This window comes from Kwoniella newhampshirensis, chromosome 1 (assembly GCF_039105145.1).
Source record: "Kwoniella newhampshirensis strain CBS 13917 chromosome 1, whole genome shotgun sequence".
Taxonomy (NCBI): Eukaryota; Fungi; Basidiomycota; class Tremellomycetes; order Tremellales; family Cryptococcaceae; genus Kwoniella; species Kwoniella newhampshirensis.
In genome coordinates this window covers 1,789,624-1,809,629 of record NC_089955.1, presented here as the reverse complement: position 1 = coordinate 1,809,629, position 20,006 = coordinate 1,789,624, and the positions used below count along the sequence as shown (strand labels likewise).

General features: G+C 51.4%; 8 protein-coding genes across 8 annotated transcripts; 7 read left to right on the top strand and 1 right to left on the bottom strand.

The window, feature by feature from the left end:
* Window positions 1-1,409: 1,409 nt before the first annotated feature.
* On the top strand, window positions 1,410-3,063 carry IAR55_000654 (uncharacterized protein; the record flags this gene model as incomplete). The annotated part of the gene is made up of 9 exons (XM_066943788.1): window positions 1,410-1,486; window positions 1,622-1,781; window positions 1,859-1,976; window positions 2,043-2,144; window positions 2,207-2,316; window positions 2,371-2,505; window positions 2,560-2,663; window positions 2,729-2,888; window positions 2,950-3,063. 9 exons carry the CDS (start codon window positions 1,410-1,412, stop codon window positions 3,061-3,063), a joined length of 1,080 nt encoding a protein of 359 aa, XP_066806330.1.
* A 539-nt stretch (window positions 3,064-3,602) lies between these two features.
* Window positions 3,603-4,518, top strand: IAR55_000653 (uncharacterized protein; the record flags this gene model as incomplete). Its single annotated transcript, XM_066943787.1, has 2 exons — window positions 3,603-3,891; window positions 3,998-4,518. 2 exons carry the CDS (start codon window positions 3,603-3,605, stop codon window positions 4,516-4,518), a joined length of 810 nt encoding a protein of 269 aa, XP_066806329.1.
* Window positions 4,519-5,209: 691 nt separating this feature from the next.
* Window positions 5,210-6,843, top strand: IAR55_000652 (uncharacterized protein; the record flags this gene model as incomplete). The annotated part of the gene is made up of 5 exons (XM_066943786.1): window positions 5,210-5,357; window positions 5,511-5,606; window positions 5,771-6,216; window positions 6,297-6,674; window positions 6,739-6,843. 5 exons carry the CDS (start codon window positions 5,210-5,212, stop codon window positions 6,841-6,843), a joined length of 1,173 nt encoding a protein of 390 aa, XP_066806328.1.
* Window positions 6,844-7,338: 495 nt separating this feature from the next.
* Window positions 7,339-9,206, top strand: IAR55_000651 (uncharacterized protein; the record flags this gene model as incomplete). The annotated part of the gene is made up of 5 exons (XM_066943785.1): window positions 7,339-7,624; window positions 7,689-7,892; window positions 7,968-8,014; window positions 8,127-8,417; window positions 8,493-9,206. 5 exons carry the CDS (start codon window positions 7,339-7,341, stop codon window positions 9,204-9,206), a joined length of 1,542 nt encoding a protein of 513 aa, XP_066806327.1.
* Window positions 9,207-9,621: 415 nt separating this feature from the next.
* IAR55_000650 (uncharacterized protein) lies at window positions 9,622-11,134 on the top strand (the record flags this gene model as incomplete). The annotated part of the gene is made up of 7 exons (XM_066943784.1): window positions 9,622-9,649; window positions 9,736-9,809; window positions 9,943-10,132; window positions 10,228-10,454; window positions 10,530-10,814; window positions 10,868-10,990; window positions 11,051-11,134. 7 exons carry the CDS (start codon window positions 9,622-9,624, stop codon window positions 11,132-11,134), a joined length of 1,011 nt encoding a protein of 336 aa, XP_066806326.1.
* A 596-nt stretch (window positions 11,135-11,730) lies between these two features.
* Window positions 11,731-13,540, top strand: IAR55_000649 (uncharacterized protein; the record flags this gene model as incomplete). Its single annotated transcript, XM_066943783.1, has 6 exons — window positions 11,731-11,990; window positions 12,199-12,760; window positions 12,829-12,949; window positions 13,029-13,100; window positions 13,156-13,280; window positions 13,355-13,540. 6 exons carry the CDS (start codon window positions 11,731-11,733, stop codon window positions 13,538-13,540), a joined length of 1,326 nt encoding a protein of 441 aa, XP_066806325.1.
* A 271-nt stretch (window positions 13,541-13,811) lies between these two features.
* Window positions 13,812-16,900, bottom strand: IAR55_000648 (uncharacterized protein; the record flags this gene model as incomplete). The annotated part of the gene is made up of 15 exons (XM_066943782.1): window positions 13,812-13,828; window positions 13,885-14,029; window positions 14,092-14,186; window positions 14,257-14,401; window positions 14,459-14,535; window positions 14,598-14,853; window positions 14,911-15,155; window positions 15,216-15,244; window positions 15,300-15,484; window positions 15,539-15,635; window positions 15,686-15,986; window positions 16,050-16,172; window positions 16,233-16,329; window positions 16,385-16,534; window positions 16,592-16,900. 15 exons carry the CDS (start codon window positions 16,898-16,900, stop codon window positions 13,812-13,814), a joined length of 2,271 nt encoding a protein of 756 aa, XP_066806324.1.
* A 463-nt stretch (window positions 16,901-17,363) lies between these two features.
* Window positions 17,364-19,978, top strand: IAR55_000647 (uncharacterized protein; the record flags this gene model as incomplete). Its single annotated transcript, XM_066943781.1, has 15 exons — window positions 17,364-17,461; window positions 17,597-17,705; window positions 17,780-17,857; window positions 17,910-17,981; window positions 18,040-18,070; window positions 18,142-18,577; window positions 18,639-18,716; window positions 18,773-18,877; window positions 18,947-18,957; window positions 19,019-19,226; window positions 19,288-19,319; window positions 19,387-19,445; window positions 19,512-19,600; window positions 19,659-19,781; window positions 19,846-19,978. 15 exons carry the CDS (start codon window positions 17,364-17,366, stop codon window positions 19,976-19,978), a joined length of 1,662 nt encoding a protein of 553 aa, XP_066806323.1.
* Between the last annotated feature and the right edge of the window lie 28 nt (window positions 19,979-20,006).

Below are 20,006 nucleotides of genomic sequence, written 5' to 3'. Positions count from 1 at the left end.
CACATGCATCATTGCCAGCACCACATGGGTTCAGAAAGTTCTCCGTCTCACTGCGAACACGGCCTCAGCGCTCTCTACCTTGGACTTCCGTCTGCGGACACAAGCATAATCGCTGCGTAAAAGTTCTTATCTCATTGGGTCGCGTAACTGGCAGGGGATACGAAACCAATTTATAAATAGAACTCACGAGTGGGTGCAATTTGCATCATCATTCATTCACCCTCCACGAATCTCAACATGTGCGAGGTGGCGTCGCGCTATAACTTTTCCAGTTCGCACAAGACCACGAAGTCGACCGGGGCCTACCCGGTCAGCGCATGGTGTTCAGGTGAATCAGTGTTGCGAGCGATTGATCGAAGATAAGCAATGTGACGAAAATAGATCTTGTCTCCACACAGCTCAGATAGACATGCATGCGGCAAGACGAGTAGTTAGTCTAAGGCGGCACGGACTGGCATTGGAGATACCTGCTTGCAGTGATCAAGCTTCGGTCCGTCCATGATGCAACGGGTGAAGCCTAAATGGATCCAAGTGCCTCTGACTGATTATACAGAGTCAGCGGCCGAATCCGAACCTCTGCTCCTCTCCCGAGTACAGAGCACGGCCCCATGTCGACGAACGAAAGCTACCAAAGTTGCGGTACGGCGTATTTACACAAGCGGATTGGAACCCTCGCCTTCGGATCGATCACGCGGTCTTGATGCGTGCGCGACTTTGTTCTACCACAAATCAACTAGAGGAGGAAATGGTCGGTGATCAATACTGACACAGCGTCAGACAAAACGAACGACGAAACCGTCCTGCTTTCTCGGGATTGATGCGGATTTCGGCACGTGGTTATTTCCGTGGGCCCCAATGCGCGCGACCGGATGCCACTAGATATCTCACTGTCAAACGGACGGCGTGAGTGCTGGCTTCCACCCATGCCTGGTCCTTCTTTTCAGCATTGGGACCGCTAGAAGCCACTTTACGCAGCCTTAATACACATACACAGCGGTAAGAATAAGAATGAGCAAGTCATGGTTGAGACCGTGATAGTAATGCCAACCTGCCGGAGTCGTATCTGCACTTCACCAATCCGGCCTGTTCTGTGTCAGTCACTACTCGATGTTGGCGCCAGTGCATGTGAACCCATATGCTTAGAGCTGGTCTGCAGGTCCAGCAACCTGCTAACTAATATCCCCAAGCTGGACTGCATGCATGTACCGAAGCGAGAAAGCTATTTTACGGTGGAGATAGTGCCACACTCACATATCTCCGAACTTTCCGGATAAGCCGTCATGAAGACAGTCGCGTGGCTGTGTCTTTGGTCGGCGGTGGGTAACTCGTAAACAACGACAAAGTCAACAACGACACGATCGTTCAACATCATTCTTAAGAAATCCATACTGAACGCACACCTGGACAGCATGACCGCCCTCGCAGCTCCTGCCAGTATGCATACATCTTCAGCGATGGGTTCTTCCATGCATCACGCAATCGATCAGTACGTTAGCTCCCCAGCGTTCCTTGCAGTGTTCCGGTCATCGATCCCACATCTCTGCCCGCAACTCGTGCCATCATCGACACTGATTCCTTTTCGGGAGATGGAACCGATGCTGACATGTTGGGCTTCTCGCAGACTGTCAGCAGCAGCTTCATCGGGCTTCCACGTTCTACGCCATCGCGATCGATTTCAGGAGAGAGCTTTGCGGGATGTTACGATGAGCAGTAACGATTCGGCCATGACGATGGATCCTACCAATCCAGTCTTGGTCAGAGAGGAGATGGAGTCTCAAAAAGTCAGCGAAAGCAACATTCGCGAGCTTAAACGTCTCGGACAGCTAGCTGATAACTCGTCGTTCCGTGTCATCTGCAGGATTACTTCCGCCGACTTAAATTCACATACCTCGAGCAAGAAGCGAAACGACATTTCCTCGCTTCTATAACGGGAACAGAACCGCAACGTGTAGAGCCGGGAGAGAACGAGGAACGAGGTAGGTTATGTCGACTTTCTCGCTGGCAGATGGGGTCGGAGAGACTGATCACTGCCGCTTCGGTAGAAATCGTTAATGCGGAAAAGAAGGCTTCGTTGAAATCAACTAAATCTGCGATCGAGGAGATGCGAACACGAACGGTCCAATTAGCGGAAGACAATGCCAAGAGTGATTTGCCCGTGGTATCTGATGTACTCGAGGAAAGAAGCTGACGCCCGGGTGTCATACAGAACATGTGGAAATGTCCCAACAACTATCGGAAGCTCAAGCGCTGCAGAAGCACATTCGAGATATGGAGCTCGAGCTGGCCCGTATCAAAGCGACACATCCTCCCGAGAATGTGAGTCACCGCTGTGTGACCAGGACCCTGGGGACTGACCGTTTGTTTACCCAGCGAATGACTATCGCTCAAGCCAATGAAACACTCGATGCTCAAATTTTGGAGATGGAGAGACTTACAGACGCCATTGCGTCAACGCAATCGCAAGCTGACAGTACTAGGGACGAGGTTGCCAAAGTAGCCAAGGAAGTGAGTATTCCCAGGTGACACTGCGAGAGGGTCTAGCATTGACGCATTGTTTAGCTACAACGCTTGAGCCGGGACCGAGAAAGGGAAGAAGCCCGTGCAAAAGAAGTGAGAGAGGGAAGAGAAGCAGGAGATACCAAGGTGGACGAGATATGCCGATGGTCAGTATCGAGTCTTTCCCTTGAGCGAACGTTCCCGTCGTCAAATCTGACTGAATTCGTCTTAGGTTTACCTCCTCTCTCGCATTCTACCGATCTCTTCTCGGGATACAATCTGTGAAGGCTGTCTCTGAGAACGAGCTACATCTTGAGTATGACGGTCCCGATGGACCTGTTGTTCTCGCTTTGATCTTTGACGATCTGACAAAACGATTCATCGATGGGCGGGTAAGTGGACCATCATGCGACTGCACTCAAAGTTGCTGATCCTTGACTTTGATGTCTCTAGCTGATTGGCAATGATATGGATATTTCGGAGGCAGTTGGGATCGCGGCTGGAAGCAACGACGTGCCTGGTTTGGTAGCGGATGTTCTTGTCAGGCTGAGGCCAGCTTCGAGTTGACTGTTGCCGCTTTGAGATGATATCAGCCGTATGTATTACCTTGTAAGCTATAGGGTGAATATATTCGAAGGCGCTCGCACGATCGCGCCGGGTTTCCATTTAGGGCCAATCCAGTCAGATAGAAGCGAACGGATGCTCCGGTATGGGCTGATTGTTACCCGATGACGACATCTTTTGCATCGGATCTCATCTCATCCAGGGCGACTGTAGCAGGAATGCGACAAGATGCTCCAGTACCTTGATCATACTTGATGCACCAATGAGTTCCTTCTAATGCCTGACCGACTTGACGGAGAGCGTTTGATTGCATTACCTTGGCAATACCTCGGCGTCCGAATCTTATCTGCCACGTTTTTCCTGTGCGAATTTCGGATCCGGTGCTCACTACCGGATCATCATCATGAATCTACCGAAGACCGAGGAGGGTTGCTTCGCTATGCATATATAAGAGGGACTCTCTCCAACATGTTTGAGTGATGGGGAAGTAGCCAGCAATCCCAATCAGCAATCAGTCAAGCGTACCAAAGCAAACAAGGAACATGTCAACCAACACCATCGTACTCGTCACCGGAGCCAACCGAGGTATCGGACTCGGTATCTTCCAAGCTCTCTTGACTTCGACCAAACCCTACACCTTGCTTCTCACTTCACGAGACCTCGCTCGTGGCCAGGAGGCCGCCAAATCAATCGAGTCGGACATCAAGGCTAGCAATGGGAGCACTGTCGTCCCCATGCAACTCGATATTGAAGATGATGAGAGTATCGCCAAGCTTTATGACGAGGTGGAAAAACAGTTTGGTCGTATCGATGCGTTGGTCAACAATGCTGGTGAGCTCATGTTTTCCCACCAAAAGCTTATCAACACATTTGTCGCCCCTTTTCACTACAGTATCGGGTGCATGATGCTGATATCCAATCCGATCCCCCACCACAGGCGCCGCTTTCGATATGGCTGCACCGAGATTGAAATGGTCTCACAGGAAGCTCTGGAGTTACACTTACAATCTCAACGTCATCTCGACCGATGCCTTGACCCACAAATTCATGCCGCTCCTCCTCCAATCGTCCAACCCGCATCTCCTCTTTCTGACCTCGACCGTTGCCTCGCTCACCGAGTCATTCATCGAGCAACTCCCATACAACACCCCTCCAACCGACAAGGGATGGCCGAAGGATCTCGGCTTCGACATCCCGGCGTATCGATCAAGCAAGGTCGCTCTCAACATGATGGGGAGACACTGGGCGAAGAATACCAAGGCAGATGGTGTCATCGTCCATCTTGTCGATCCGGGATTGGTGGCCACCGAGTTCGGCGGTGGCGATCCCGCTGCGAAGGCTTTGAGAGGGGCTCCTCCTCCTATCGTGCCTGGACAGCTGGTCAGGAGAGTCGTCGAGGGCGAGCTGGATGGAGATGCGGGTAAGGTCGTCGGATTGAAGGGTGTTGTGGATTGGTGAATTGTTGAAGATCTCGTGTTGTCCAATTCTTGTACATTGACGACGGACGAGATATGAATCAATGATGCTACGAGCATAGTCTTCAAGCTTGTACATGACTCGCAACCTGGGATCCCTGCCTGTCGCAGTCACGCAAACCCCCTGCAGCATCAGTCTTGGCCTGAGGAGAAGTCATTGAAGCGATGAGGTCGGGGACAAGCTTCGCGTCTATACGATGCAACCGAGGGTAAAGTGAAAGACCCTTCGTTATCTATCCCGGTGAAATCGCCGAAAATGTAAAATACGCCCTTCTGTGGTTTCTGTGGTCCGGATGTGGTGAGTTTATGGAGAATCAAGGCAAAAACGCGTAAAAGTCGATACAACATCAAGATACAGATCTCCTCTCCTCGATATGTTCTACTCAATGACATCTTTGACGATTGTTTTGTGTGTGTCAGTCACCCTCATCCTGAAAGCGAGCTCCCACCAATAATCAAATATACACTCTAGCTCGAATCTGCTCGAGGCCTTCGTGGACATCTCATCCTTTATTTGAAACTCGACACTTCTTATCTGTCGATACTCGACACCATCTCGAGATCGCCTTCCTCCTTCAACCACTGGTCTTGGGCTCTTCTATCCACATCAATATCGCCGATCTCAACCCCGCATACATACCTATAATATCAGACCTACGGTACACTCCTCAAACATGTCAGAAGTCATCTACTGCAACGATACCAGATACCCTGGACCCAAAGCTCATCCTGCTCCACCTGCTATCACGGGTCTTCCAACTCAAGCTGAGCTCGACGCCTATCCCAGGATGTTTACATGGGGTGAACTCAAGGAGATCATCAGTGAGTAAGAGTGTTCAGACCATTTCCACAAACTTCTACATGCCGAGTAGAGCTCGGCGATACCTCCAGCTATAACCCCCGATCCACTTCCTGTCTCTGATCACACCATCTCGAAATAACATACGAAGCCTGATATGACTTGTATGCTTATAGTGACGGGTCAGCTGGAAGAGCTCATGAGGAACAAGGAGATGCAGTTCAAGTACGATCAATGGAGTGGAGGAATGAAAGCGAAGTTCGGATCGACAGGTGAGTACAATCTTGTCTTGTGGTATTGGTATAAGTGTACCATAAACAGAACTATGTTCATGCCCGGCACACCCCATGGGTATCCTGCTCATTCCCTAGCATCTCTGATGTGACGACGAAGTCTTGACGAAAGGGACCATGCTTACAAAAATGACACATCGCAGAGAAATACCTTACTCAAGCTCGACTTCCTTTCGAACAATCTCCTTCCCAACCCGCCGAACCCACATACGATCTCACCACATCTCTTGACCAGCCTCACCCACTCCCTTCCGGTCTCCCAACTCAAGATACCGAACCACAAACACCTGTCTCGGGCTCTTCGACTCCGGCTTCCGTCGGTTTCGTCAGCCTCGCTTCCCTCTCACTCGTGAATGGGAAATTGACAAAGAGCAAATCCAAGTCTGCCCTTTCGATCGCCTCAAGCCCTGGAGAAGAGACTGGTGTCACGCCGGAGGGAAAAGAGGCAGAAGAAGAAGAAGAACACAAGGTGGAATACCTTCGGTTCGATCCTGAGAAGGGGTTGGATGCTGAGAAATATGCGGTTTTGCCGAACGATTGGCCGTACAACGTTCCCTATGGCGTCAGGCACTTTTGCGTATGGTCAAGGGTGAGTTCTGTGCAACGATCATTCTGTCATGCGATATCTGTACTCAATTGAACAAGAGATCTCGCTGATCGCCTATACAGATCCCCATCGCACACCCACACTTGGTCGGCTACGATCCAGCAGCATGGGCCAAGATCGAAGATGAAGGGCTTGGGGGATTCACCGGTGTGACCCCCTTGCCACCAGCGACCATCACTCCACCACAGTCACAGTTCCCTTCGCCACCATCTTCCAACGACGGGTCAGCGACACCGGCAGGAGCAGTTGGAAGGGGCAAGTACCAAGTGGAGCTTCCAAAGACAGAGTGGTATGCAAGAGATGTCATGCACGGTGGCAGGGAGATGCGGCAATGGGCAGGTGCGCAGTACGAAAGTGAAGGTGGTAAAGAGGTGGGGAAGATGGTGAAGGGTCTATGGGATGAGAGGGGATGGGAGTGTTTGTGGTTTGTCAACCCACCGGTGAGCGTGTTATGACAGCAACCAAAGCTCCAAGGGACAAACACTGAACCAGTTCTTCCCACAGCGTCTCCAATCCGTCCCAGGCTTTTCGCATTTCCACGTCTTCGCACGCCGCAAGACGCCTGAAGAGATCGATGCTGCCGAGTCGATCTTGACGTGTAAGGCATGAGTGGGGCATATCAGATATTGCGGGGGCTTCGATTCAAGACGGCGAGACATCTGTATAAAGCAGGGGAAGAAACAATTGTCTTGACGGAGAGGGGGAATTTCAGAGAATTTGTATCTGGATGGGACGGCGTGACGAACCTTATGCATCGCGATGAGACCTGTCGCTACCCAAGGGACCCCAAGGAACATATTGACTGCAGCAAGCATAAAGCCACCCCTCATTTCTGTTCGGTATATGCATATTCCAGTACGCAGCAGGAGACAAAACGGAAGGAGAGAAGAAGCGCAGTTCTGATCTCCGCACTTTTATAAACACGTGGGTTGTGAGCGCAGTCGTCACCATTCATCCCAGCAGCATATCGTCACTGCGCATACCTCGCGATTCAACATTCAACTTCTTTCAGTCAACGATATATTACCCTTCGTTCGGCGTGTGACATTCCTTGACCTTTCGGCAGCGCTTTCCGGGACACCCCGCCCCCCCCCCTCGAGAACGATGTCATCGAACCTGCCGCCACCACCTCCACCGCGTCGTACAGACTCTCGACCATCATCAGGTACATCCACGCCCGAAGCTACGGGATGGAAAGCCAAGATGAAGGCCAAGGGGATGGGATGGGGTAAAGTGGCTATCGAGAAGGGCACCAAGATCAGCGATAACGTGGGCGGGAGAGTGAACGATATTGCGGAGAAGAGGTTCGGGACAGAAGCTTTCTGGCCAGTGACGGGCGATTTCCCGAAAGAGATGGACAAGGCCGCAAGGATATTGAGAGCCTTCACAGGCGAGTCGCAGTCTTTCAGACTCAGTGATGTCGTATCACTGGCACTGACGACCCTTCATTGTAGTGGATGGGATTGTGACAGAGGCCAAGGTGGAAGAAGAGAACGATCCACAGAAGAAGAGAAAAGTCAAGGTCATACGGAAGATCCCACCCTCGGTCATCGCAAAGGCGAAAGGATTGGCAATCTTCACATCCATGAGAACGGGCTTCGCACCATTCGGAGGAGCTGGAGGAGCTGGGCTCGTCGTGGCCAAACTGCCTGACGGATGTGAGTGTTTTCAATGATCCATTATCGCAGACAGGAAGAAGCGGTACGGTCGCTGACTTGTGGTATGCCGAGCAGCTTGGTCCGCTCCCACGTCCATGTCACCGAACAATCTGACGGCAGGAGTGAGTCTTCCTCTTCATTCCACCTCCAATGCCTCCCTGTGATCTCCTTGCTATCCTCAAAAGTCAAAACTCCCCTTTCCTCAATGCAACTGACTTCAATTTCAACCCGCAGTTTCTCATTGGTGTCGACGTATACGATTGTGTCCTCGTCATTCGCAGTCAAAAGGCTCTCGACTCCTTCAAGACCCATAAAGTCACACTTGGCGCAGAGCTCGCTGTCGCGGCTGGACCGTATGGAGCAGGAGCAGCTGTCGAGTCTGGTATCGAGAAAGCGCCCCTGTTCAGTTATGTGAGAAGCAGGGGGGTATACGCCGGTGTGGAGGTCGTCGGACAGGTGTTCGTGGAGAGGTTTGACGAGAACGCTGCCATGTACCATTGGCCAGGTGTCAAAGCTGGTGATATTGTAAGTCCTGTTAAGAATCTCCGATCCATCGATGAAAACATCTGCATCTTGTCTGATTATGTTCTTCGTTCGTAGCTCGCCGGCAAAGTCAAAGTACCCATCGAGGCTGCTGCGCTTCAGCAAGCTCTCAAAGACGCCGAGTCTGGTCGGGCGCAGAAAGAAAAAGGCGATGCACTCGACATCATTCTGCCTGAAAGTGCTGCCGAACTCGACTTGCACGATGGAGAGGTTCTCAAATTACCTCCCACACCCGATCAAACGACAGGACACGAGCACGAGTCGGATCCGGAGACTGAGGTCGTGCACTCTCCCTCTCGACCTGGGTCCCATAATCCGTCCACGACGGATCTCAAAGCTCCCCAACCTCAGCGACTCGTCCCTCCTCCTCTGCCCTCCCGCAACAGACCCTCTCTCGTCCAACATCATTCTTCCGCATCACACTATTCTGACGCTCTGGACGAGAACACTCATCACGATGCGGGACCCTCGGAAGATCTACCATCCTATACTGAGCCATATGGGGCATCTAGTAGTCGTTACCTGCAGGAGAAGGGCGGAGATCTCATCCCACCTGATGCGGTCAATGATGACGGAGAAGTGATGACGGAATCGGAAAGGAGAGAATGGGAAGAATTTCTTGCGGAACACAAGAAGGAACAAGCTGCTGCTGAGGCTTCCGCGACCGGTGGAGAGACCAGCGATACCGGCAATGATGTGGCCGAACTGTCTCACAAGTTGCAGGAGCAGACTTTCGGTCAGACGGGTAAGGAAGAAGAGAGTTTGCGGTGATTGATATGGTACGATATGATATATGCTATAGAGTCGAAAGGGCATGGTAGAGTAATGTGTATTGTCAGATATGTTCATGTGTGTAGATAGATGGGCACGAGCAGATGCCATCCCCATGGATTGACTGCAATGCGAACGCTCAATGACACTCATATATCAACGACGAAAACAAGAGCAACATCCAGTCCGGGGGGTCAAGACAATCATCATTCCCCGCCGGCGTTCCGGACCGGTACGTAAAGTTGGATTTGCCCCGACCGCTCACTGCCGGGAGATCTACACAGTAACAATATATAATCACCTCTGTCCGCTCCCTCTTCTTTCTCCTTGTCCCTCTCACTCTCTTCTTCCAGACACCTAATCACACACGAACAAGCACGGCTGCTTCCCTCCTCTTCACCACTTGATTGCCAGAATGTCCAAACCTCAGGTCCTCATCGCTGGTGAGCTCTCTCCTCCCCCATCTCTGTCCCGGACCCCGGTCGCCGATCAAGTCATGTACAGAAGCTGATTGCGTTACGGGGTGTAGCCAACCCTAAGACAGGTATCGTCTGGTCCAAGGATGAACAGGCGTCCAAACTCGGCGCTGTAGCTGAAGTTCTCGTAAGTGCTTTGCATGATCAAATCACCTATCATCGCAGAACAGTCCATCGTCGATCTTGGCTTCCTCATCTCCTACGGGTGCCCGACGTTAACAACTATCCAATGTGTGTACTGACACTATTCGGTCCCGAAGGAACTGACATCGTCTTCCCGATCCGAGTTCTTCGACGAACTTGCTGGTTCTGGCAAATACGCCAACGTCGTCGGTATTTACAGACACAACGATTCCGTTTCAGCCGTCGGCCTTTTTGACAAAGAGTTGATTGACAAGTTGCCGAAGAGCGTCAAATATATCTGTCACAATGGCGCCGGTTACGATCAGAGTGAGTAAAAACTGCTTTACCTCCGTCAGATTGAAAGTCCTTGCCGTTGGACACCAAACTAACTTGACCCTACCTTCTTTGGGATCCGTTTGCAGTTGATGTAGCAGCAGCAAGTGCTCGAGGTATTGAAGTCTCCCACACTCCCCAAGCAGTCGATGCAGCCACAGCTACCGTCGGCGCCTTCCTTGCCATCTCTGCTGTCCGTCAATTCTACAGAGCCGAAGTGAATGTCAGGAACGGCAAGTGGAAGGCTGGATTGAAGCCTGCTCGAGACCCGGAAGAGAAGGTCCTCGGTATCATTGGAATGGGTGGTATCGGTTCTGTGAGTTTGATACACCCGGCTGTCTAGTCCGAAGCATAGGCGTACAGGCAGCGCTGACAGACTGCACAACTCCAGGCCCTTGCTCGTCGTCTCATCGCCTTCGACATGAAAGTCATCTATTACAACCGAAAACCCATCTCCCCTGAACCCGACTTCCCCTGCACCTATGTCTCCTCACAGGACGAATTGCTCAAGCAAGCCGACGTCGTCTCTCTCAACTTGCCGTTGAATGACAAGACCAAGGGGTCTTTCGGGAAGAAGCAATTTGACCTGATGAAGGACGGTAGTGTCTTGGTGAACACTGCTAGAGGAGCGGTGGTCGACGAGGAAGCGCTCATCGAAGCTTTGGAAAGCGGCAAGGTAAGTCATGCGACCTTTCCCACCGGGTCGAAACTTTGCTGACGACCATCTAGCTCGCAAGCGCGGGTATCGACGTCTATCCTGATGAGCCCAACGTCAACCCTAAACTCATCGCAATGGACAATATCACCCTTCTCCCTCACATGGGTACCGAGACCCGAGATACACAGAAGAAGGTGGGTGGACTTGGCGTCGTTGTGATACACAGGTCAGACGCTGACTGTTCCTCAACATAGATGGAGATCTTGGTGCTGGATAACCTGGTATCGGCTGTCAGCGGAAAGGGATTACTGAACCAGGTGCCAGAGCAGAAGAAGTAGATCATCGGTGTAGTACGTGCTGTAGCCGACAATGAGTGCGCCATTTGTGGAGTCATGCATCCTACACCTATATATCTGCCGTATTGCACTATGGATGTGTCTGTGTGCTGTTGGGTTGGAGCACGTAGCATACCCATTGCAACATAGAAGCATCGCGTTGTTCGACGACGTGCATTCTCTCCTTCTCATCACCCTGGTCGCTTCCAGCTGAGACTGAGCCCTTGCACAGTCTCTTCGCTGGCCAACACCACGACTCATGTAACAGTACGAATGATGCACCTGTGGCTCACTAAAGACGGAGAGTACCCTCCGCAGGTCGTGTCAATTATTGATGCGCAGATTCTATATCCCGTCGGTACGGGTCCAATCCGACGCAAGCACAATCTCGGGAGATAGATCCGGGAGTTATGCTTATGCTGTATCGACTCAATTTCTAGCGTGAGCATCCATGCCACTGTCCTCTTTCCAAGCCAGTTCCTGCCTCCCTGCCTCCAGCCCTCCCTTCACTACGAGTCGGATCACCTGCGCAATCGTTGAAAGCTGTTTCATCTGATCTGATCTGATCTGATCTGATTTGAAGCCAAGGTCCGAACGGAATGACGACCTCCAAACCATCAGTGTTGATTGTTGGTGCCGGCGAATTCGGCGCCGCTACAGCCGTCTCCCTCCTACGTTCCAATCTCTATTCCGCCATCACCGTACTTGATCGAGCATCGACGTTACCAGCTTCGGACGCTGCCTCGTGCGATATCAATAAGGTTGTTAGGTTCGATTATGCCGATGAGGACTATGCGGTGTTGGCAAGGAAGGCGATTGAGGAGTGGAATAAGGAGGATTGGAAGGGGATCTATCATCAGTGAGTCTTAGGTGGGTGGATGAGGAGTGAAGGTGGGTGGATGAGGAGTGAAGAATGGCTGGATGTGGAAGTACTACAGAGAGGGCATATGACTCAAGGGGTTCTGGCCATCCGATTGACGTGTCGAATGAAGCGAGACGGATACTGTGTACCTGCCCCTGCTCATCAAGAGGAACGCAAGCTGATCCATGATCCCTTCCCATCCCAGATCCGGAGTAGTGATCCGAGGCATGGAAGACCCCGGCATCGACGGTCAAGGTTGCCGACAGGCCTACGAGAACGTGCAGAAAATCGAACCATCCGTGCAACTCCTCTCCACCCCGTCCGATTTCATCTCTGCCCTCTCATCTGGTTCAGGCGACGTCCTCGTGACGACTCCCGCACCGGACATTCGAGGATATCGAAATCCCGTCGGAGGATGGGCCAACGCTTCCTTGGCCGTGGAGAAGCTTTATGAGCAATCACACAAACTCGGAGGACGTCTTGTCCCAGGGGCGGAGATGTCGGAGTTGCTGTTCACCGAAGACGGGAAAGATGTGAGAGGTGTGAGATGTCTGGATGGAAGTGAATATCTGGCGGATAAAGTAGTTGTGGCATTAGGATCTTGGACTCCTTCACATCCCGCTTTGAAGGGTCTCATACCGCAGGGCCTGGTCACAGCCACAGGTCAGACGGTAGCGGCTGTTCAGCTGTGTGAGCAAGATAGAGAGAGGTACAAGAAGATTCCAGTCACCATGCATCTTGATGGTTCCGCATATTATTCTTTCCCGGTGAGTCGTTTTGTGTCGTTTGTCTCTGGTTTTTTGTGTACTTTGGTCTGACAAAACAGAGAATATAGCCGAATGAAACGGGGTTGGTCAAGTTCGCTCTACACGGCGCGGGATACCTGACGGAGAACGGGGTCCCGAGAACTGCGGCAGATCCAAAGGCGATAGCTTATGCAGAAGCCAATGGTTTGGGTGAGCGCATTTGCTCCAAGAGCATAACCACTCGCTGGTCGCTGGTCGCTGATTGTATGATGAAACGACAAAATATCAGGTTGGATTCCCAAAGAATCCCTCGAGATGCTACGACAACGACTGAGTCTGGATTATCCAGAACTGGCCAGGAGTGAGCTGTGCAAGCTAGTGAACGAAGCACAGGTTTGCGCTGACCACTCTAGCAGTGCCGATAGCTTATACGAGGATGTGTTGGTACTCCGATGTCGTGGACGGGGATTGGGTGATCGACATATCTCCAGATTATCCGTCATTGACATTCGCGACAGGTGGAGCAGGACATGCTTTCAAGGTCAGTCAAGTGTCCAAGATGGAGCAAAACCCCAAATATCGTAACAATGCTGACATCGGACATCCGTGACACAGTTCCTACCCATCATTGGCGATTTGATAAGAGCGCGCATGGAAGGTACCCTGGATTCTCGCTGGAGGGAGAAATGGAGGATCGATAGGACGCAAATGGGTGAAGATCCTGCTAGGACAGGTATGGCGAGGAAACCGTTGGATCTGAGTGCGTTGGTCACCGCGCAGGATCTTTTGGCAGTCCCGTAGGTCACCTGGATGAAGATGAATCAGTCATATGTATCCTCCTTCTATATATAAGTCGCCAAGCGTAGAGTATCAAGTGAGATGGGCGATACCGTCTGGTCACCTAGGCCTTGTGCGTCGTTTACGATGAGGGTGAGCCGACCCAAACATTCTTTCGCCTACCGCAGATGACGACTGTCTACTGTTTGCCATACTCGTAAAAGCCCAAAGTCCCGTTGCATGGTTTTGTACATATTGTATTGTCTTCTCACTTATGCTCCCTTTCCTCCCTGACTTACGATCTACTGCAGCCTACCGGGTGAGATATCAGCGCTCAATCCAGCATTTCCTTTGGCTACGAGACTTACAAGTGCCATTCTCACTTTGGCCGTTGCCATTGCCGTTCACCATGTGGCCATTCCCATTTGCGTCTCCGTTCCCATCCGTGAACGCTTCATTGGCATAACGAGACTTTGCATCCGCGCTAGAAGGCACGTCCAAACCAGGATTTCGCTATCCAGGTCGTTCCGTCAGCGTCACGTCGTCTCTGCCTGAGCCTTGAGCTAGACACTCACGTCGAAGAAACCGGAAGGCTTGAGGTGGACTCGTAGAATCTCAACGGGCATGATCGGCCAATCTTCCGGTCTGGAAATGTGTGTAACACCGAAACCTGCATCCTTTAGGTCAGCCCCAGTCTCTCGAGAGGAGATATTCGGTGAGGACGAGAAGGGCAAACGTACAAGGCCAAGCAACAACATCTTTGTTCACAATATCGTCATTTCGGTCAATCCACTTTTGCGAGCCGAAGTCCTTTCCACCAGGATTCTGGTTGATGTGCACATCTGAAGGGAATTTCTCGTCGTCTGAATAGGCAGTCACAAACATCTAGGACGTAAAGGTATCAGAAATGTTCAGCCGTGGGATGTGGTCCCGGTAGCTTACATTTTGCCTAGCGAAAGGAGCTCGGTTCCAGACGGTCGAGCCGGGCTTTGCGAGTAGAGGAGGCATGTCCTTGGACACTGCACTGACATATCAGCGAGAAGATTATCAGAAGATTTGTCAGGGGCGGGATGCAACTGACCGATCTTGTAGCCCACGTTGCCACCTGTGCTGAAGTGTTGTTTGTTGGGGTTCTCGATCGCCCATGACCTTGCTTTGGCCGCATCATAGTTTGAGACGCTCTCTTTACTGTTCTTGAACAGCGTTTTGACCGTCTTGAAACCGTTACCGTAGTAATTGGAGTCGCTGCCAACGTCCTCGTCATCAGGGACAGAGTCGACCTGGACAACTTGATTTCTCAGACCGTCAATCATTGGGTCGACACGCAAGGAAAAGAGCTGCAATGGAATTCAGTCAGGAAAGGACGCAGCGGTGATGTCATGTGTGATACTCACATGTTGGTGGTGCTGAGCTGCGATACGAGGTGCGACTTCGACTTCGTGTGACGGATCTCGCTTCTCTCCAGGTGCGAGACAGTAGGCGTTGACGATACCGGTGGCTTTGACTTCCAGTTCGACCGATCCGTCTAGTGAAAAGTTGAAGTAAAACCCATACTCATAGTTTGCCACAGTGCAAATTGAAGAGATGACAAGCTTCCGGTTTCTGGCAACATGGGCACGATTGTCTCGGAAGTCGGTATCTGCAATGCCGTTTGCGATCAATATACCGCTTTGATCTGCAACCGACGATTGTGACTCACGCTTATGCAAAATACCAGCATCTTCCTCGCTGTTCGAAGGGACTTATCAACAACAGTCTCTCGCTTTTCGTGAACATCACTCACTGGATACAGATGGCGGACTTGATCGTTTGAACCCCACCTGCCCGTGTAACGAAGTCCGCATCGAGGTAGGTTATGCTTCCCAAGCAATCGCATCCCAACGCAAGCGAGTTTGCAAGAGCTCCCACACCGTATTCTCCGGTGTCAAAGGCATGTTTTCGGTGATGAGGGAAGATGGTCTTGGCATACTGAGGGGAGGAGTCAGGCCTCAATACTTGTTCTCGATGGAGGTCTAAACTCACAGGAACGACCATCTCTGCCACTGATAATCTATAGAATACTGGTCGAGTACCCTTTGCTCCATCGTCATATGTGATGTTGGAAAGGACCAGCCCCTCACTGAGATATGTCAGTGATTGCACTCTGCGACCAGAATCGAGGTGACTCACCGGAACTCGAAACCGATGTGCACCTTCCAGTTCTGCCAGCTCAAAACTCGTCCGTCCAAAGAATAGCTGACGCCTTCAGGCTGGACGACGTGTAGTGGCTTGAGTGTATCCCTGGCTCTAAAATTCGGGTCGTCTAGAGCAATCTGCTCGGGGAGGTAATTTTGAGGTGCCATAGGCGGAGCGAAACGTTCTCGTCTGGATTGAGCATCGTAGGCGTCGGCGGATGAAGCGGGATGAGGCTCGCCAGTCTCGGCGTTATTGGGTGGGTAGTCGATGGTGAGAACTTCACCGGTGTGTGAGTCTGGTATATCACATGAGTATGCGGCGACAATCTTGTAGAAGCCTGTACTGTAAGAGTACTTACCAAGAACAGGAATGAAGTCACAAGGGTGAGCATACAGGTTATCATTTGGTCGAAGACGAGCGAAGACAAAACATTGTTGTAATCGACGACCGGGGAATCGCTCATCGATACCGATGCACCAGCCTGTTCAGGTCAGACAAGTCAGAAGAGCACCACAACCGACACAGATAGGGTCTAGCTCACCATCAACTGCTATGTTTTCCTGCTTGATACCGATGGCTTCACATGCTTCCCGGACTTTAGGGTCTGTCTGACAGATCTCCTCTGCCCAGACGAGCTCCTAGATGTGCCGTCAGCCATCGCACCTTGGAAAGAGAGTAGGATCCTATACATACCTCGGTTTGTAATGAGGGTTGAATGAGTTCGTGCAATGGTGTCCAGACAGCAACGGTGGCATCTGACTTGTCCGCATATCCGGGAAGGTTGGAAGGGAGATTGACCACGGCTTCGAAGCTTTGCGAAGTGATCGGACAGATCAAGTGGACCTAGATGAAAAGCGTCAGTGAATCTGGAACGCTTCTTCCGTTCGTCCCAGCACTCACATCTGCCTGTCTCGTGACAGGGGCATTGGCGTCCGCGCCAGCCTCTTCAAAGTCTTTGGCTGAGAATAGACCAGACCATCGCAATACCGAATACTTTGGGGGTTCTCTCAAACTGATGCTGTTGAACAACGGTCTCTCCACGGGTTTGCCAGCGTATCTGTTGGTGGCCAAGAACGCACGGACCGCCGCCACTGCCGCGCGGATCTCCTCTCCAGAGAGAGGATCGAGAGGATGAGCATGGGAGGAGATGCCATTGGCCTTGTTGGATCTCAAGGGAGACGAATGGGTGGATGAGGTAGCTTGGACCATGGTGTTACGACGGAGTACTATGATTGTGTAGACTTGTGTGGGTGAAGTGGATAGACGAGGACTATCTCTGTTCATGAGTCAGAGATCTATATATCGCATTCCTTTCGTCCACGAACGATCTTGGTCTCCCTAAAAGCTACAGACTCCAAATACATTTCATTCAGGCTGATCTCTGGAAGATAGTTTACCCTTATAGATCTTATCAGGGATCACTTTGAGGGAGAACATTGACCCCGTAATTCATCCAGACGCCAGATCCCTATAGGTACGACTACTCTTATCTTGAGGGATCCCGCTCGCTTAGAGCCAGAGTGACAAAATAGAACCAGACGCTCATCTGATCCACACCGGACATTTGCGTCTGTATCTGAATCTGACGGATGGCATGTCTTCTTTCCCGACTGACAAAGGTATAAGTACTCGGACGGGCGGGAGGGAAAACGTAATTTCGTCTTGACCGACCATGTCAAGTAAGACGTCCGATACTCTTTCGACCATTCTCGCTATGGAAGTCGAAAATCCAGAAACAAGAAGAGACGATGCCAAGTTGGAAGGTTTAGGGTGTGTCTCCTCCGTCTTGACCACTCTATCGCAATATGGTCCCCTCCCGATCATTAGTCCACTTGTCCCTGTCCAAAGTTCTGCGTTCCACTGTATGCACACAGGTGCTGACTTGACGATCGCCTATGGAATCAGGTACCGCCCCGAACTGAAGCGAGCCTTCACAGCATGGGAGACCTTTGGTGTGGCCTTCTCCATCATGGGAGTCGTGCCCTCCATCGCCAGTACGATCTTTTACAATCTGGTCAGTTCACTCGACCTCCTTTCGACTCAGCCCAGCGTAGACTATATCGAGTTCATCTGACCTTCTATTTATAGCCATACGGCGGCCCAGTCGGAATGATCTGGGGATGGCTCATCTCTGCCTGTCTCATCATGTTCATCGGTCTGGCCATGGTGAGTCTCGAGCAGGTATGACCATCTGAACAACGAGCTGACACCAATTCAGGGTGAACTGGCCAGTTCGATGCCCACTTCTGGAGGTCTCTATTACTGGACCCACAAGTTGAGTCCTCCTCAGGTGTGTACATTGCCTCGTATGTGGAATGAAATGGCAAAAAGGACTGACGGTCGCCAAGTACCGCGATTTCTTGGCATGGATGGTTGGATGTGAGTGACCTACTGACCATTCTCTCCGACATCATACTGACTCTTTCATTGTCGCTTTCTTCCTTGCTCAGACAACTCATTCCTTGGTAATGTCGCTGCCGTCTCGTCGCTCGCCTGGGCATGTGCCGGTATCTTCTTCGCCGCTGCATCCATCAACAATCCCGACTTCACCGCTTCCGCAGGCGAGCAATTCGGTCTCTACATCGGAATTTTACTTGCATGCGGACTGTTCTGTGCGTATTGCACAGGTCTCTTCGCAAGGCTCCAGACACCCAGCGTGGTCCTCAACGTCATCTTGTCCCTGGTGACAATCATCGGACTACCGATTGCCAGACGGAAAGAGCTGAATACGGGCGCTTTCACCTTTGGGGGATTTGTAAATCTCACGAGCTGGCCGAGCGGATTCGCTTTCATGTTGTCCTTCCTTGCGCCGGTCTGGACAATTTGCAGTTTCGATTGTGCTGTTTCGATCAGTGAAGAGGCTACTAATGCCGCTATAGCCGTCCCGTGAGTGGTCGCGGCTTATGCCACTCTTGTGGCTCGACGGCTCTCACTGACAAGCTTCTAGACAAGCGATTGTCGGCGCGATTGGAAGCGCTGGTATCCTCGGCACAATCATCTTAATCATCCTCTCATTGACTATGGGGTGAGTGCCTTCGTCGTTGATCTGAAAACAGGGCTGAGCATTCTGCATCTGCACAGCTCTGACGTCGCTGCGATCAATGATGATGCTCTAGGTCAACCTCTGGCATATATCTACCTCCAAGCGTTTGGCGTAAAAGGCTCCCTTGTCGTCTGGTCTTTCATGTGAGTCACAAAACTGCTCGAAGGCATATGGAGTAGCGACATGTGACTGACTGGACCACTTGTCATCAGGTGTATAGCTCGTACGTGCCAATCAACCCATCCGAATCCACAGGACGTTGGAACTGATCATCCGGTCTACAGAACTCTCCATGACCGCCTCTCTGTTGCTTCCATCATCTCGACAGGCATTTGCGTTTGCCAGAGATGGTGCTCTTCCCTTCTCTCGATATTTCCACCACATCGATTCGTTCAGCGGGACACCCGTCCGATCCGTGTGGCTCGTAGTTGGATGTGCCATCCCATTAGGAGCTTTATGTTTCGCTGACCCGGTCAATTACTCAGCAATCAAGTGGGTTATCTTTCTTCTCCAGTGACGGAATCTTTGGGCCTGATGGGTGTGACAATATCAGCGCTATCTTCTCCTTGGCCATCATGGGACCATGTGAGTGTTTCTTCCTCATTGATCAACCAAAACGGATCGCTGACTACGAAATCTTATGAACTATCAGATGTTGCCTATGGTATCCCGATCGGTGCCAAGCTGCTTTGGGGCAGAGAGACCTTTGTGGTGAGCTCCAAAACAATTGAAATAGCGCTCCCCAGTCAGCCACACATCTGACGCACCCCAATGAAGCCCGGACCATGGTATCTCGGTCGATTCAGTCGGATTTGCGGACTCGTAGCTGTTGTATGGATGTTTTTCGCCATCGTTCTGTTCAGCTTGTGAGCGAGCTATCCACCCACCTCTAACGATTGACTAATAAATCCATATGTTGATCAGCCCCGCCGATACTGATCCCGACGCTGGATCTTTCAATTACGCCTGTGTGGTCGCTGCGGGGGTATGGGCATTCGCGACGATATATTGGTATCTCCCCAAGATCGGAGGAAAGACATTCTTCCGGTAAGTACTTCCTTCAGATCGTTTCGCTTGCAGCAATGCTGATCGAGCGAACTCGTACTCGCAGAGGTCCGATCACGACTGAAATGATGACCATGGAAGACGTAGATCGAATAGAAGATTATTCGATTCAGAAAGGGGACGATACAGGTTTTCAAGGAGGTGCAAAGGTCGATCCCGTCCGTTCGGTCGAGTTGTAAATAGAATCGAAGTGGGTAGTAGGCGATC